We start from the raw sequence: 18,605 nt of genomic DNA, 5'->3' as shown, positions 1-18,605 counted from the left end.
CTAATACTTGATTAAGGTCATAGCAAAGCCTACAAGCTCCTGGTGAGGCCTGTGATAAGATTAGTGATGTCAAAACAAGGCTAATCCATTTTTTTTTTTTTTGCAAAAAATGGAGAAAAAAAAGCAGGAGCTCAAGCAGCATTAAGTCTCAATGTGGGTTTATTTTTGGTTTTAGGCTTTCACATTTTGTTTTTAATTTAGCAGTGAGGTAAGAGAGATGGCTCAGCAGTTAAGAGCATTTGCTGCTTTCCCGGAGGTCCCAGGTTCAGTTCCCAGCATTCACAAAGGTACCTCACCACCACCCTAGTTCCAGGAATCTGATGCTCTTCCCTGATTTCCATGGGTGTCATAAGGGCCGGTAAAACACACAGAAAATAAAACAAATGTAAGATTCAGTTCAGTATTATGGTTTGTACCACTTTAAAAATAAATAAAGCCTTGTGACCAAACCAAAGACTTTTAATTTCTGTCTTGTTGCCTACTCTCGCAAAAAAAAAAAAAAAAAAAAAAAGCACTGCACCATATACCAAGAGCTCAGCTAAGTATTAATTAAAAAGAACACATCTGAAAACAAAAGTTTCAAAATATTTCTGATAAATTTCTGGGGCTGTGGTTAATTGAGAAATGTTAAACACATTTATTCCTTACTGAAGAAGCCATCAGCAGAGGCAATTTCTTTTGTAGTTGGACAAGAAATGGCAAGAGGATTTCTCCATACGCTTTCTTTGGCTCAGAGTTAAGTATTGTAATATTTATCAACTGAATTAAAATTACAGCATATTTTAGCTATAATTGTTCCAGCCATTTTCTATCTATTAACTAGTAACTAGCAATTTCAAAGAGTAAGTTGACTAAGCTCACTGATTTTTATAACTGAAATAAAAGCTAATGGTGACAAAAATGTGTTCCTCACAGAACTCTTTGGAAGAATTAATCTTGACAACAGTCTTGCATCTAGTAAGTATTTAAGTAAAATGATCTAAAACATTAATTTTACAAAGACTTGGAGGTGTTATAGATTAGTTACCTGGGATGCGTGAAGCTTTGGGTTTGATTCTCAGTGCAGAAAACTAATTGTTTTTAGAAAATGTTCATTCCATGAAAGATGTCACCTGGACTGCAAATACTTACATAGGCAAATGGGGAGGGGAGCAGAGGAGCTTTCCCTCAAAACACCCTTCTTTTCTTCTTCCACCTTGGACAGCTAATAAGGAACAGCATGCCCGAGCCTTCAGAACGTACACCGGGCAGAGCACCCTCAGGTGATGTCCAGTGATATTTAAATTAATGCATAAATCAAAGCGCCCCTGCTTCCTAAAAAGTGACACCCCAAGTAACGAAACATTGCGTTAGTGCACTGTATGTGACTGAGCAGGGATTGGTCACCAACACACAAACAAGTTATACTCCAAACTGTTCAGGAAGGCTGCTTGAGATTTCAGGTGTCCATCAGCTCACACATCTTTCATGCTTAAAGCTGTTCAGATGGGCTTGATAGCGATTCGTAAATCAAAATACTTTAAAAAAGATACTCATTTAAAAGTAACATATGAGAACATTTGGCACTGCACATACAACATTTTGCTTGGAACTGTGTCCAGGGAACACTGCAAGAGCAGCGCTGACAGACAGGAAAGAGCTCCCTCTTTTTTCTCAGCGCACCACTTCAGAGGACAGGTGTCCAGCGTGGACCTCCCTGCAGGCAGGAGTCCTTGTTGAAAAGGCACAAAGATCGCTGCAGGGTTGCTTGTTTGTTCCCTGTTCTGCTGGCCTGGAACACCCGCCTTTCCAGTATCTAGCACCGAATTCTGCTTTCTATAATTTTTATGTACTTTCTCTTTAAAAATATATTCTACACACACACACACACACACACACACACACACACACACACACACACACACACCTTGTTATTTGTTCTTGCAAGAAACTTTCCTGTAGCCTAGGCTGGCCTCCAACGTACTACGTAGCTGAGAATGAATTGAGCCTCATCCTGTTGCGTCTTCCTCCCACGTGCTGGCACTGCAGGTGTGCCTAACACATCTGGTGCTTTCTGGACAAACATTGCCAGCTCCTATTTAACACTTAACCTTTTTGCAGCCACATGTGATGTATGTGTTGGAGAGACACCACCACCAGGTGTCACCCTTCTACCTACCTACCATATTGTGTTTCCATTTAACCAGATGTGAGATTTGAAATAGAAGTCTTAATTTTTCAAATGTAGCCTTCAAACTTTTTTTGGGAAAAGCAGAAGCGATACTAAGAAACACACAAAATGCAAATGTATCATTTTGAAGTATAATTATTATACTGTTATTTAGTTAACTGTCACATTTCCCAAGGTGGCAGAGGAAACCCTGTACAGGGTGATGTTTAGGGAGACTAAACCACCACATACTTTCAGCTTGGTTTGTAGGCAAACACTTGCTTACAACTCAGACAATGATGTCCTTACAGCAGAAGAAAACTGTCAATCTAGCTATCACAGTGTGGTCAAACTATTTTATAAGACACAAAAAATAAAGTACAAATCTGCAATCCTAAGCTCAGGAGGTATGGTGTAAGGCAAGCTTGCACTCCATAGTGAGTCTGATGTTTTCCTGGACTATGTGATGTCAAACTTAAAATGAAACAAAAGAAAAGAGACAAAGTTAGAAGTGATATAAATGTCGGTAAAATGATAGGAGTTAACTACAATCATATGGTGGTCAAGTGTTGGGGACGGTCACTCTTAGACCCGCCAAGGTCATAGTAAGAGCTACTCCATTCAGGGTACCTTTTCCAGTTAGACTACTGGTAAGATCAGATAAAGGCCAGCTGCTGGTGAGGACGCCCTGTTCCGGGAACAGGAGTCCTGGGAGCGGTTTGCTTGACTAACCAGACCCTTTACAACTTCCCTCTTTTTGGAACTGTCCCCCTTTCTGTGGTTAGAGCAGCTGTAAAAGTAGATGACTGTTGGAGCATTTTACAGTTGGGTATTCATAGCAACCTCACTTACGCAAATACCCCTGCCCCAGTGACCCCATAAAAGCTCTGTGGGGATTTTTAATAAACGAGGCTTGATCAGAAACTTGTCTCGCCTCCGTTTCTCCTGCTCCTCCTTGTCCCGCTTCCCCTCCGTTTCTAGGGTCTCCCTTTGACTGTCCCGTGGGTCGGGACAGGCAAGAATATCAATAAAGCCATGTAGTATACAATACAATGGCACATTTACTAAATTATGTGTTTATTATTTTCACAAATTTCAATGGGTGTGATACCGAGACAATATATAAGCTGCTAGTGGAGTTTGTTACTCGTTGGGGGAAATGATAGCTCTAAGTTGATCTACTTTCTTTCTATTATATTATTATTATTATTATTATTATTATTATTATTATTATTATTAGTGTTTGTTTCTTGAGACACAGTTTCTATGTGTCACCCTGGCTGTCCTGGACTCCCTTTGTAGACCAGGCTTGAACACACAGAGATATGCCTGCCTCTACCTCTGGAGTGCTAGGATTAAAGGCTTGTGCCACCACACCCAGCCAAGTGAATCCAAATTTTGCTTCCTTTTAAATTTTTTTCCCTAACTTTCACAAACAGAAAATAAGACAAAGGTTTAAAAAAAGAAGAAAATTGAGGTCTCAGCTCAAATCCAGTGTTCATTAAAGAAACTGGAGTCATTGATCTGAGGCACTTGGTTTTCAAGTTGCAATTTCTACCACAGTCATGCAGGCAAGTGCATGCATTGGGGGTAGCTAACACATAATATCTGGATGGAGACACGTGCCCACACCCAGGTATACATATATGAACACACATACACATACAGACATGTGCATATCTACACAAACATGATACAAACACAGGCTTGGCTTTTTAACATCAAATTAACCTTTTCTTCTGGAATCTAGTAACTTCTAGGCTGTATACTCAGATTGCTTTTGTTTTATTTTGTTTTGCTTTTTTCTGTAACGTGTACAACTGGCAGTGAGCGGCGGGACCCCAGCCACACTGGGCATTCTCCAAGCCACTTGCCAGAATCCATTTTACTTCTGTAAGAAGAGACAGATTGATAGATTATTGGCTGCCAGGACAGTCACGTCACATTAAGGTTCTGACTCAGAGGCATCAGCTTCAAGGACGCCAGACAGATCAGCTAAGCTTTTTAACCGAACTAAAAAGACTAGACACCAAAGGGAACAGGAGACTTAGGGGAGAAAGGAGTCACTTGTAGTCCCTGCCCCCTCCCTCTAACTTTGAAAGGAAGCATGGTAGCTGAGGGTTGGAGAATGTTGGCAGCTATTTCCTGTCATGTGGCTCAAACTCACTGAAAAGAAGAAATCCAGTGAGTCAAGAAAAGATCCACCTTTTCCTTTTCCCACTCATGCAGCTAATCCAGTCAGGAGGTACATAGGGTGCATTGAAGAGCCAAAATGACATTTTTACAGTGCTCTCTCTGTACACATTTTACAGTGTGTCTGGTGCGCTGTGAGATATTCATCATTTTTTTGAAACTAAAGAAAAGAGATGTTGGTGCAGATAACAATCTCCACTTCATAGACTTCCATGCATGGTTGGTGTTTAGCAGGTGGTCAGAGCTGAGTGCAACACTGAGCACTTCTTCAGAACACATGCAAGCCACACTTTATTATTATAATCATTTCTACTATCAGGGCAAGGAGAAGGTAATTCACAGGCATCATGTCACAAATGAATATGATATTAATCTTTGGAAACCTCACAATGTGTAAATATGAACACATAGCCATCATTACGTCCACAGAAACCGACGTTTTCTCAGAGGGTGCCTCCTCAGGTTGTACAGCATCCAGCCCTTACAGCTGTGTCGATGGCCTTCTCCAATGGCGGAGAAGTCAGAACTTGGTGGTAGAGAAGTCATTAGATAACCGACGGAGAGGCTGAAAGGAGAGTCAAATGGGTCCTGGATTCTAGGATAGGTATGCAAAAATTCTGGCACAAGAATGTGTGTATACCTCATGGTGATGGGCCATTCCTTTCCAGGTGTGAGAATGAATCGTATGCCCCAAATTTAGAGAGGCTTTTGAAGAAGTAGACATACAGAGTCTAGATGGATGGAGGAAATGAAGAAGGACAGAAGAAAGGAAGGATAGAGGAAATAAGAAGGATGGAGGAAAGGAAGGATGGAGGAAATAAGAAGGATGGAGGAAAGGAAGGATGGAGGAAATAAGAAGGATGGAGGAAATAAGAAGGATGGAGGAAAGGAAGGATGGAGGAAATAAGAAGGATGGAGGAAATAAGGAGGATGGAGGAAATAAGGAGGATGGAGGAAAGGAAGGATGGAGGAAATAAGAAGGATGGAGGAAAGGAAGGATGGAGGAAAGGAAGGATGGAGGAAATAAGAAGGATGGAGGAAATAAGGAGGATGGAGGAAATAAGAAGGATGGAGGAAAGGAAGGATGGAGGAAAGGAAGAAGGATGGAAGAAAGGAAGGATGGAGGAAATGAAGAAAGACGGAAGAAAGGAAGGATGGAGGAAATAAGAAGGATGGAGGAAATAAGAAGGATGGAGGAAATGAAGAAGGATGGAGGAAAGGAAGGATGGAGGAAATAAGAAGGATGGAAGAAAGGAAGGATGGAGGAAATAAAGATGGAAGAAAGGAAGGATGGAGGAAATGAAGGACGGAAGAAAGGAAGGATGGAGGAAAGGAAGAAGGACGGAAGAAAGGAAGGATGGAGGAAATAAGAAGGATGGAGGAAAGGAAGGATGGAGGAAATAAGAAGGATGGAGGAAAGGAAGGATGGAGGAAATGAAGAAGGATGGAGGAAAGGAAGGATGAAGGAAATGGAAGATGGAGGAAATGAAGGAAGGAGAGAATGAAGGGTGGAGGAAATGAAGGGTGGAGGAAATGGAAGATGGTGGAAAGGAAGGATGCAGGAAATGAAGGACGGAGAAAATGGAGGACGGCTCCAAGAAGCAGCTGGAGATTCATTAGACTAGTTTGGAATGAGAGCTTTGTGACTCGGGCAGCCACCATCGTTCAGGAACCCAAAGACTTCGCTGAGGGGACAGCTTAAGAAAGTGAGCAGGGAGAGCTAAGAGCAGAGTTGCTCAGGCAGCTTCTGTGCGTTAGGTCCAACTCTGCCCTAGACTGGAGCAAGCTTGCCCAATGCAAATCTTTGGCTGCGTCTCCTCTGTTCATGGGCCTGTAGGCTGCAGGTCACTCACACTCTGCTAAGGCATAGTGACCCATAGTTTCTCCTGGGAAGACAAGAGACGGAGGGAGAGGCATCACTGGCTGGGCTGTCCCTTCTCACATCCTCCGCCCTTGACCGTGCTGTTCGGGCACTCTACTGGATTTCAGAAGAGGTTACTGTCCATATGGAACTGTTGAGCTGCTGTGGAAACTGGCTTCCTTGTCGCCCAACTTACTTCCTCACAACCCACTCAACAAACACAGAGGCTGTTCCTTTTTGCTTTGTGACTTCGCCTGCTCCCCAGTCATCAGAACACAGTGTCCCATGGGCACGTGTACGCTTGCTTCTGTCTCCCTCTCATGTTCCCAGGCTACAGATACCCAGAGTGGGGAAAGGAATAATTTGTGAGGGAGGTACACACAAAGTCAGGGGCGAGGTCCACTGATACACTCTCCTACTCAGAGTTGTTGTTCTTCCTGTGGAGTGCGTGTATGTGCGTGTGTGCGTGTGCGCGTGCCTGTATGTTTTCCAAGAGAAGGTCTCACAATGGGACCAACCCAGGCTGGTCTTCAACTCGTGGCAATCCTTTTGCTGCGATTAGGGTCACAAACCACCATGCCTGTTTGTCATAGTCTTTCTGGATGTAATTTGAACATTTCTTCCACTGACTCCAAATAATTTAGTTCTCAGAGTCTTCTTTAGCTGCACCTGCCATCAATTCTATGATACCTTAGGGTTAGGTTCTGAGCCTTGACCAGCGGCTTTCTCAACCTCAAGCCCCGTCCCCATTCTACCTTAAATAACACCCGAAAAATAGTAGGGGCCTACAAATTGTTTCTTGAATTAAGAAATTTCTGGGGAAAACAAAACAAAAACCTCCCAGAGAGGTTCTGGTGTTCTTAAAAGAAAGAGTACAGGGAAGGTTTCCTATAGAAGTCTCATTCTCTGAAGGAAGACATACCATGACACTTCCTCCATGCTCTCACTCACCTGAAGCCTTCCTTTTCCTGAAGATTAGGAGCAGAACTCCAACAAAGAAGATGACACACATGGTGATCGCACTGATGACTCCAGTAACCACGGCCCGAGACGGCAGGGGCTCTAAAACAACAAATGTAAATTCAAGCCCATGACTGCCACATCCCTGCCCAGAGAAGACTATTCTATCACTGCCACGGTGACCACATGTACAGCAGATGACCTCTGCCCTGCATGTCAATCCTCACCCCAGGAGGCTGTGAGAGGCTCAGCCAGGCCTGGGTGCTCCACTTGACATGTGAACCTCGCCTCATCTCCGGAGGCCACGGCCAAGGTCATCCGGGCCTGATAGGTCCCATCCCCGTTAGGCAGCACACGCTCAGGGCTGTTGTCCTTGGCATCCAGTGGCTGGTTGTCCTTCAGCCACCTCATAGTGATGTTCTGGGGGAAGAAGTTCAGAGCCTGACACCTTAGAGAGGTCCCTGCTGAGGCCCAGTGGCGGGTCACCTTCACCACAGGAGGCACTTGAAGGGAAAGAGGGAGGAGGTGAGTGGGGCAGTTTCACCAGAGACTGGAATTTTCACTTTCCTTTATGGGTAGGAAAAAGAGCACACCCTCTTCAGAAAACCCAGCTACAGGAGAAGCCGCATTTGGCATCTTGAAAATGGCTTCAAGATTTGGCGCCAATCAAGTGCCACATGGAGAGCAGACACGTCGGTCTGCTCTCCCTTCTAACACCTGCTTCCCAGGTCCTCTGACAGGCAGGTTGGCATCCCCTTGCTGTGGCACACATTTGACGTGGACTCTCAGTTCATCTAGTTCAGCCTCATAAGAATTCTTGTAGAAAACGGCCTTGGTACACTGGGAGCCATCAAGGAGACTGCTGGAGTCTGTGGAAATAACTTTTTAACTCTCTGCCACTCAGATGGGTGGTCTTGCTTAGTGTCGTCATCTGACAATTGACATATTCTTAAGAGACATAATAAATATGCACAGGAGCCCTGACTTAATCATAACAAGAACACTGATGTTTCTCTTAGCCACATGCGTGGAAAAAGTAATTTTGTAGTGTATATCTGTGCTATACACCTCAAAATGAAGCAGAAACGCTGTCGCAAATAGTGGCTCACACTTTGAAATCCAAGAATTGGGAAGCTGAGGCAGGAAAACTGCTGTTTGTGGCTAGTCTGGCCTATGCAGTAAGATCTGGGCTAGCCTAGGCTACCATGTGAGAGACTACCTAAAGAACAAAATGACAAACAAACAAACAAACAACAACAACAACAACAACAAAACCATAATGCATTACCCATATGTGGGGGCTTATGATTGTACTCCTAGAACATGGGAAGCCGAGGCAGGAGAATTTCTTGGAGTTTGAGCTCAGGCTGGGTTAGATATTGAGTTAGTCAGTTTGGGCTACAGAGTGAAGCTCACCCTACCCCCACCCCATCCCCGAAAGAAAGAAAGAAAGAAAGAAAAGAAAGAAAGAAAGAAAGAGGGGAGGGAGGGGAGAGAAAGGAAGTAAAGAAAAAAGGAAAAGAAAAGAAAAAAGAAAGGAACGATTAACGTGGAAATCTGGTTGGGGCTGAAACCTTGACGTGATCCGTGGGATTCCGCTCCGCTCCCACGCTACAGAGTGTGGGCCTGAGCGTGGCTCCTCATACCTCGCTGTCCCAGAATCCCTCTCCCTAGCTCCAGGAACTCTCTCAGCTGCTCGGGGCAGTCTCTCTCCAGGTAGACCTTGTTCTGCCTGGCACGGACTCTGTGCTCTTCCCACTCCACCTTGGTGGCCCAGGCCCCTGGTTGGGCTCTCCACTCCAGTGTCTCGGGGCAGAATTCAAGGTGGTCTTGCCCGTCATATCCGTATTTCCAGAAGCCACTGGTACTGTTGTCCTCCTGCACCTCACAGCCCAGGATCACCTGCAGGATGTGGGCATCGGGCACCACTCCCGGCTTTGTGACTGAAAACGAAGAAGATTCCCCAAGTAACGAATGATCTGAGGAACACACTATCCCTGCCTCTTCTCCCCCACCCCTCCGCTGCCCCCCCCCCCCGCCATCCCACCGCTCACCCCGGCATCTCACACTCGAAGCTGTCTACTTCAAGTTGCATCCCCAAGGTAGCAAACTAGCACTATGCTCTGACCACCTCAGAGAGGCGTCTCCCGTCTCCACGTACCCTTACTGTGGTTATAGTTGTGCATGATGGTCCAGAAGTCCACTATGAACATGTGATCCCACCCTTTCAGGCTCTGACTCAGCTGCAGCCACAGCTGGCTTGAGGTCTGACCCAAGATCCACGGGGCCCGGGGCTCAGCACGGCGATTCTCATGATTGTAGGACACGAAGAGCTGGTCATCCACATAGCCCATAGCCTCAAACAAAGGCAGCCCGAGGTCTGGCTCTGAGGCACCCATGAAGAAGTAGTACAGAGAATGGGACCCTGGAGAAGTGTCAGCAGGCGTTTAGAACAGGCAGCAAGCTGGATCAGGGGACAGACGTTCCACAGCCCTGGCAGCCCTGGGTCATCTCCCGCCACCAGGGAGCCAGCTCTGCCTGTGGAGCGACGCAGTTTTCCTTCCCCCCGCCTCCCCCCGCACCACTCTGGCCTTTTGCTCTTAATCTGTCCACCTTTTGGACCCTCCCTACTTGAGTACATGGGTTACCCCTAGGACCCAAGACTCCAGAAAGTCCGGCTTTCTCCGAGTGTTGAGGCTGAGCTAGGAGTTGCTGCTGTCTATTACGACGAAAGCCCTGAGGAGCTGGAGGTAGTGGATTTTCTCCACTTCTATCTTGGAACATTTTCACTTGCAGATATCGCTTGAGAAATGCTGGTGAGCATGCTGACACAGAACTCAGGACAACCTGTCAGCAAACTGAGGGAGTTCCAGGAAAGGGAACTGACAGGAACTCTCAGCATGGGGTTTCCTCACCAATTTCCCTCAATTCCAGAACAAGGTTGCGCAGGGCTGCAACCTTAGTCCTTAGAAAGGTACCTGGCATGGGGTCAGCGCTTCACAAATGCTTGTTGGCCTGGAGTGGTGGCCCTAATACTCTAACCCTAATACTCTGGAGACTGAGGCAGGAGGATTGTCTCAGCTTTGAGTCCATCCTGATATGCTTAGGTGAGTTCCAGGCCAGCCTGACTATATATAGAGAGACACCCCACCCCTGGGATTTGGGTGGTGGTGGTGGTGGTGGGTGAGATCAGTAAGTTTATGTTCTTTGCAACCTGAGAGAAGTTCTAAGCCAGTTACTTAGCAACAGCTGCTGCTTGCCAGTGCATAACTAGTCCAGAAGGATCACAGGTCCCAGACTTATTAAAGTGTATTAAGCAGCACGTTGGCATCCTTTATAAAGGCCTTTAAATCCTTTGTTAATTTGCAAATCAGCAAAGCTCAGCTGAACAAGTTTCCGTAGAACAGTTGTCTGCTCTTTGGGGATCAACCAACCCTTGCACAGGGGCGGCATATCAGATATGTTGCATGTCAGATGTTTACATAATGATTCATAACAGTAGCAAAATTACAGTTATGATGTAGCAGCAAAAAATAACTTTATGGGGGGGGGTCACCACAGCATGAGAAACTGTATCAAAGGGTCATAGCATCAGGAATGTTGAGAATCACTGCTATAGAAACAGGTGCTCAGAAGGTGACTCTGTGGAAGGGCACTGATCGCTCTCCCACAGTGAGTGAAAGAGCGGGGAAGCCCGCCTTCTGTGTCTCATCAGAACACTGCTGGACTTTCCTTTCTTAACCTTTCTTATCCCTTTCCTAGGCTGAAGGCCCAAAGAGATCATTGTCCCAATCCCTTGGCTTACAGGAATATCAAAGCCTTAATACAGGAGTTCTCTCTGCCCTCAACACACACACACACACACACACACACACACACACACACGGGGGGGGGGGAGAGACAAAGAGAGAGAGAGAAAGAGAGAAAAGAGAGAGAAAGAAGAGAGGAGAGGGACACACACACACACACACACACACACACACACACACACACACACACACACACACACACACACACACACACACACACACACACCAGGGCTCTTATCTACGAGGTCAAGGCAGCACCTTGGGGCAGAAGAAACTGTTGAGTAGTGCCCTAATAATGGACAGATGAACATTTCTATCTAGAGGAATCTATTGCTTTCTGGTTAAACCTAAATGTCCAGGCAGGACTCTGAAGATAAACTCATTTGCTGGGCTGCTTGATCTTCCCAATATGGCCACATTGAATATATTTGTTTCTTCATTACTGGACTTCTTAACTGGAACCTTGTTACCAAGAGCAAGGGCTGCCCTAACATCTTTGGCTACACTGTTGCATTCATTTGAAATGAAATGAAATGAAATGACATTTCTTGATGAAAGAACAATTGCAAAGAAAAAGATCCAATCCTCCAAGTGATTTTCCCCTGTCTCAACACACACACACACACACACACACACACACACACACACACACACACACACGAGAGAGAGAGAGAGAGAGAGAGAGAGAGAGAGAGAGAGAGAGAGAGAGAGAGAGAGAGAGAGATGCAACACAACACCTCCAGTGCAAATAGGGAACACATCTGAGAGCTTTTCCCAGCACCCTGAAGAGAAGACGCCAGAGGGTCGACTTTGGTTGCTCTTGGTGAGAAATTTCAGATGCCAGGTGGGTTGGGAAGGTAGGATATTGCACAACTCAACATAAAAACAAAACAGAGAGAGGAGATTTGAGACACCAGACTCAGTTCAGCCAACAGGGCTCCTCCTCACACAGCTGACTAGGCAGGTGACACCATGACAGAGCAGGGACAAAGGCTCCCTAGGCAGCTAGCCTGTGGCGTGTGTTCCCTCCTGGGGTCTGCAAGCAGAGAGCTAGAAGAAGAACCACAGGGGGAGGTGTTTGCATTTCAAAGTGACAAACTCAGAGCGCCAAGAAAACCACTTTCGGTTTTGCGTCTCACACCCCCGCCCCCCCCCCCCCCGCCCCATTTCTCCCTCCTGCACTCACGCGATGGCCGTGCCTGCGGGGCCCCGGACCACAGCAGCAGAAGCAGCACAGGTAGCCCAGCTGGCAGGCCCATGTCCCCGGCTGGGTCCACCAGTCTTCACCAGGATCTGGAAACGTGGAGGATCCAATAAGTCACCCGGAGCCATTGCTGAGTTTCCAAAACTCTCACACAAAACTTCCTGGCAAGAGAGATCCCTTTCCGGGCACTAGGTGGAAAGAAACAAGTCCTAAAGTCGCAGTGGCTCATGTCTGTGACCCCAGCATTCAGGAGGCTGAGGTAGAGGAATCGCTGTTTTCAAGTCCAGCCTGAGCTTCACAGTGAATTACGGGACAGCTTGAGCTACAGACTGAGACTGGTTTAAAAAAAGAAACAAAGGAAAGAAGGAAGGGAGAGAGGGAGGGAGGGAGGGAGGAAGAAAGGAAGCTAAAACTAAAAAGAATAAGAGCAAATTCAGAATTTGAACTCTGTATCCGGAAGCCAAGGGTGCGTTCTTGTGAAACAGCTACCCTCCCTTCTTCCGACGCATTAAAATCACTAAGGATGTTGTTAATTGTAAAAGCTTATCTCACAAATTTGAGATCTAAATATTTAACATTTCCACACTCAATATTCAAACTCTGGCTTAGGTATTTCATTCATTCATGTTAACAAAGTTAATGCATTCAAAGTCTTTAAATATCTAACAAATTTAGCAAGTGGTACCTTTCTAGGGACGCCAACTTTGGCAATTCGAGAAGAAAATCAAAATAAGAAATGAAGGGCTCTTGCTGGAGAGATGGCTCAGAGGTTAAGAACACTGCCTGTTCTTCCAAACGTCCTGAGTTCGATTCCCAGCAACCACATGGTGGCTCACAACCATCTATAATTAGATTTGGTGCCCTCTTCTGGTGCGCAGGTGTACATGCAGGCAAAACACTATATACTTAATAAATAAATAAATTTTTAAAAAGGGGGGGGGGGCGCTGGAGAGATTGCTCAGTGGTTAAGAGCGCTGACTGCTCTTCCGAAGGTCCTGAGTTAAATTCCCAGCAACCACATGGTGGCTCACAACCGTCTATAATGTAACCTAATGCCCGCTTCTGCAAGCAGAGCGCTGTATACATAATAAATAAATAAATAAATCTTTAAAAAAAAAATGAAGGGCTCTTAACAGCAGGAAGATAGTTGGAAAGGCAAAGAAAATGGGTGCCTAGGATTTGGGTTTTTCTTTTCTTTTCTTTTTTTGTAATGTGATTCACGAATCTAATATGTAAAACTCAGCGGATTTGGTATATTCAATGAAACTAGTAAGTAGCCATTAATAATTTCAGAATATTTACATTTTCTACTTCACTCAGTTTTAGCTATAACCTCTCAAATTACCACAACCTCCCTGCCTCACACCCAGGCTGAATAATCACTAATCTATTTGCCTTTGATTTTGACATGCCTTATGAATAGAATCAATTCTGCCTCTACCCATTGTTTGTGTGTGTGTGTGTGTGTGTGTGTGTGTGTGAGAGAGAGAGAGAGAGAGAGAGAGAGAGAGAGAGAGAGAGAGAGAGAGAGAGAGAGACAGACAGACAGACAGACAGACAGACAGACAAACAGACAGAGACAGAGAGACAGACGGGGGTGGGGGGAGGGCAAGGCTTCTGTGGTTTAGTATAATGTTATTATACATCTTTGCCCCGATTGATGACCATATTCTTTAGTAAAGACTCTTTCTCTCGATTTGATCCACCCTTGCTTGTGTACTTGTGAGATGTTGCCATGTTCTACTTTGGGGAGTAACACTGCCATGACCTTTGAAGTGTATTTAATACCGTCTTATGATCTTACTGCTCTTACACATACATCCATGAGTTGAGGTTGTGTAGTAATCATTAAACCTTCGAATGAACTGCTAGACGTTTTCCAGTAACTGGTGACACCATTTTACCTTTCCATCAGCAGAGTCTGAGAGTTCTGATTTCTCGACACCCTTTGCTGCTCATCTTTGTAACTCTAGCTAACCCAGTGCATAGAAAATGCCACCTCAGGACTCGATTTCATTTCCTTGATAACCACTGGTATAGAACATCATTTTATATGTTTATTGCCAATTTAGTAATCTTTGGAGAAATGTCCTTTCAGATCCTTACCCATTTTGGGGAGGTGGGGGTGGGATCTGGGTTGTCACCTGTGTCACCAAAAAGTGTTTCTCAATATTATTGGTAACAGATGGGTTTGGGGAGACTATTAGTCATCAGTATGTGCCACCGTGTTCTATAAATTCAATTTCCAGCTTGTCTGACCTTTAAGTAAGGTAAGGATTTCTGTCCTTTGTGATGCTGTAATGAACATCATTTAGCTCCTGTAAATGTGCATTTTGCTTGTTAAATTCTTATAGCAGCTTCCTGTTGTCATCTGCCACTCAAGCTTAGTACCTAACAAAACAAAACAAAACAAAATAAAACAAAACAACAACAACAAAACAAATGCCTGGAAAGTTATGTCAGCCACAAACATATGTCCCACAGGGAAGATACCTGTGGTCAGTTACCTCTTACAGTCCTATAAAAATAGCCAGCAGAGGTCCTGGTGACACTCCACCCGCCTTCCTTCTGCCCTGCCATGAAAAGCGAAGCTGGATAACAGGCATTCACATGGACCGGATTTCTCCGCAGAATATGCATCTGTCCCTAACCTCCCTCACACACAGATGTATCTACATGACACTCCTCCATGACACACATCTGTCTAACCTTGCTCTCGGTACTCAGGCGTACATATTAATTTATGCATGTGGGCACACTTTTGGAAGTCAAAGGGCAACTTTCAGGACTTACTTGGTTATTTTCTTCTACTATGTGGGACTGAGAGGCTTGTCAGTAAGCACGTGTATCTGCTGAGTGATTTTACCACCCAAGAATGAAGTTTTTAAACATTAAAATTAGTATTTCTGTTCAGCGAAAGATACTATGGATAATATTTTGTAGCTGGTGAAACGGCAGAGACACAGTAAATTGAAACATCTGAAAGGACTGGTAACTAGACTATAAAAAGAATTTCTGCAGATGAAGAAGATTAAGATGAAATCTGAAAAGCAGAACTGGTTGAAAGAGCTGACTATAAAATGGTTATAGTGGAGAGCCCTGAACATGGTAATCAAAGAAATGCTAAGCGATATTTCATTTTGCATCAGCAAGTTGGAAAGCTGAGTAATGCCCAGCGTTGGGGGATAAAGGCATAGGGATCCATCCTTATGCAATATGGCAGGAAGTGCAGACTGTGGCTTCTACTCTGTTTCTTGCACATAACCCACAAAGCTCATCAGGAGATGTGAGCAGATGGGCTTGCTTCACTGTGTTGGTGGAATTCTGTACTATATGGAATTAGAAGCAATGCAAGTCGGTTAATGAATTAAAGACACCGCAATTGGGGGGGGGGCAGCAAAATATGCTGATGTTGCATCTAAGGAATAAAAACACAGATTTTTGACTAAATTACTTTGGCCAAGAATGAGCCCCAATTTGAGTTTTCCACTTATCTCCCTATGTCGTCCGTCTGCCAGTAGTATATGGCTATTGGCCTATCTGTTGTTTGTTGTGTGTGTCTGACCTGTTTTTGACACCTATCTCCCCACGCTGTATGTGTGCCTGTGACTAACACAGGGCTTTCCTCTGTGTATATTGGACTATACAGAAAACATGGCATGTGGTGAAAGTGAGGGATTCTTTTCAGAGTTCCTTAACAGAGTTTTCCAAAAGTTACTTTCCTGACAATGACTCAGAAGAGCACGCAAGTCACACAGATGTTATTAACCTATATTCATATGTTGCTTTCACCACTTATGAGGTATTTGGTTTAAGGTTGCTTTCAAACTGTTGCCTGTTTTCAGGAAATGATCACACACACACACACACACACACACACACACACACACTCTATTGATATATTTAGTTTACATTACAAAAGCTGATTGAGTGCTAAATCAAGGTACAGCGAGGTTGGCTTAAAGGCAAACTAAATAAAATAAGCCAAGGACACAGCAGGTTAAGTGCATAGTCTCAAATAATCTCAAGGCAAATTATTAACTTGATGGTTAAGGTGTTTGTTTGTTTGTTTGTTTGTTTGTTTGTTTGTTTCCAGACAGGGTTTCTCTGTGCATTCTTGGCTTTCCTGGACTAGCTTTGTAGACCAGACTGGCCTCAAGCTCACGGAGATCAGCCTGCCTCTGCCTCCCCAAGCGCTGGGATTACAGGTGTGGGTCACCAAACCACAATGGTGCAAGGTTTGAAAAGAGTTCATTCTCTTTGAAGATAAGAGGTATTTTCATAAAAATATATCACTACAGTGATATATTAAATGACTGTATTCATCTGGAAAAACCCATAAGACATGACTTCAGTGAAAGGAAAAGGCAAACAAGCAAAACAGTGCTCTCATGTTCCCCTTTGACCAAAACTATTTATGGAATTCATTGAATTTCTCATGGAAGAGTGGATGAAGAGCGACAGAGGGAGACAAAAGGAATCTGCTGATAGATTGAGCATGCACACATGCCCTTTCACTGCTGGTGTTCCTGGCAGGAATCGGTGGCTGGGCCGGAAGATAAAATACATTTTACAGTCCACTTGCTGAACATAGTAAACGACTGCAGTGACTTTTCACTCCTTAAAGGAGATTGGAGCTGTGAGCCTGGCAAGTGGCCTGGCCTGGGAATCTAGAAACAGACTGCAGTGAGGAAGAGTCGGCCATGCTGCCTCCTTTCCATCAAGGTGATGTAATGTTATGAAGAGATCTCTGTCATCTTAAGAGACTGGAACTTACCCTGAACTTCACAGCCAGATAATACACCTTGAGTCACTTATGGCTTGTGACTGTTAGCCTGCAGTCTGTTTGTTTAACCTGGCTTTAAGAGAACGATGTAACAAACAACCTTCTTTGCCTTGGGTTTTCCACGTAATCAACTTTTACAACCAAAGCTAATGCATAGCTCAGAATAATGTGCAGAGAAGACTGCTCAGAGGTGGGTTTCAGCCAACAGGAAGTTTTTATTAGTCAGCCAGCAACTGGGTGCTCAAGATCCCAGTGTAACACTGAGCCTTTTCCAGAGTGAGCTTTTAAGCACGAAAGCCATGTTCTGGGGTGACATACTTCAGCCAACAAGGACAGTTAGCAAGGGACAGAACAACAGAACCTGAAAACCAAGGTTCTAATACCTTTAGTTCACACAACTCTGGGCTTGGATGGATTAGGTCTTCGTATTCATTTTGGCAGGTGATGCTGTCTGCACACTGCGTTTTACAGCCTGAATGGTGCTTCCATCATGGAGTCAGTTGCGCTAAGGTCTGGAGTCCTGTTACATCACTTGTGTGTATTATAACAATCATTTGCTGGAAGTAGCAAATAGGCTGGCTGAAAGTGGTTGTATAAGATGAATATCCACCATAAACATTGATATTGCTTAACAAACAATGATGTTTGTCATACTGTTTGTAACTGTTTTGGTTGGGAATAATTTGGAGCTAGTAAAACTCTGTTAAAGATTTCTATAAAGTGTCCCGTTCCTTCCCCCCATGTGATGCTTTCTGTATTGTTGAATAAAAGAAAGAGAGAGCAAAGCCATTAGAGGAAAATACACAGACACAAGGACAGATTCACAAGACCACCTCCAGGCTGACACAGATTCACACTCTTACAACAGACAGGAAGGAGGAAACCACCCACAGTACGATAGATAGAATTCTAATCTGGGCCTGCTCTTCATTAAAAGTCAAAGTGCTTTGATTTCATTACTTGGTGAGACACAGATACATTATTGGTGACTCCAAGTTTGTCGTGAGTGCATTCAAATATCATCACTTCTAATTGATTAGACTAACTTTCTCAGAGAACAAGACATACCTGCCAAAGTAAGTATGCATACAGTTCTGTGGGGGGGTCCATAAAAACTTGGGACTGCAGTACACAATGTGTAGTCTTTTCAGGAACATACTTTTGATATATTTCCACACTCACTAGCACAGGAATCGGGATCCAGGATGGGGTGAGGGAGATGGAGGAGACAATTGCCAAACAGACTCCAAAGACCAGCATTGAGTGCAGATCTACTTTATGGTGCACAGCAAGCATTTCTATACAGCCTTTGGACCAATGGGGAGTCGACATGAGCTCTGGAGTAGCCATCCATCCCACTGTCACTAGGAGGAGTTGCCAGGCCTGCCAGCACCCAAGTGAACTTCTGTACACACTTGGGAAAGCAGCCACCACCCTGCTCTGGGCCCAATCTGAGGCTCTATCAGTTTGCTGGGATCCTCCTTTAGTGTCAGGAGGTTTGCCAGCAGACATAGGCACTCATACTATCTAGTGGTATGGAAGCCTTTCTCACCATCCACTGGTCCTCACCTGGAGGCCTCAGCCCCCGCGGCTTTCTAGGACCTTGCTATCTTTCAGCATAGGTGAATATTCTAGAGACAACT

The 18,605-nt window shown here is 44.7% G+C and overlaps 1 protein-coding gene across 2 annotated transcripts; it reads right to left on the bottom strand.

Moving 5' to 3' along the window:
• Positions 1-4,606: 4,606 nt before the first annotated feature.
• Positions 4,607-12,561, bottom strand: HFE (homeostatic iron regulator). Of its 2 annotated transcripts, none has more exons than XM_084795115.1 (6): positions 12,159-12,561; positions 9,325-9,588; positions 8,810-9,106; positions 7,391-7,666; positions 7,155-7,265; positions 4,607-4,907 (listed from the first exon to the last, which is right to left on the bottom strand). In XM_084795115.1, the coding sequence occupies exons 1-6, from the start codon at positions 12,229-12,231 to the stop codon at positions 4,888-4,890; spliced, it is 1,041 nt and encodes a 346-aa protein (XP_084651241.1). In that variant the 5' UTR covers positions 12,232-12,561; the 3' UTR covers positions 4,607-4,887. The 2 variants fall into 2 exon arrangements, with proteins under 2 accessions (XP_084651241.1, XP_084651240.1); XM_084795114.1 differs by having other exon boundaries at positions 4,607-6,228; positions 12,159-12,556.
• Between the last annotated feature and the right edge of the window lie 6,044 nt (positions 12,562-18,605).

The sequence above is a fragment of the Acomys minous genome (genome assembly GCF_964271855.1).
Source record: "Acomys minous genome assembly, chromosome: 9".
NCBI lineage: Eukaryota > Metazoa > Chordata > Mammalia > Rodentia > Muridae > Acomys > Acomys minous.
This window is presented reverse-complemented; position numbering and strand designations above follow the sequence as displayed.

What these genes read in the sequence shown, in the direction of transcription:
- HFE (XM_084795114.1), bottom strand. Translation starts at nt 12,231, where the DNA reads ATGGGCCTGCCAGCTGGGCTACCTGTGCTGCTTCTGCTGCTGTGGTCC. An exon ending in AGGGATTCTGGGACAGCGAG is followed by an intron (nt 7,667 to 8,809) that starts GTATGAGGAGCC and finishes TTTCCCTTCAAG; the next exon opens with TGCCTCCTGTGGTGAAGGTG. An exon ending in GCCTCTCACAGCCTCCTGGG is followed by an intron (nt 7,266 to 7,390) that starts GTGAGGATTGAC and finishes TTGTTGTTTTAG; the next exon opens with AGCCCCTGCCGTCTCGGGCC.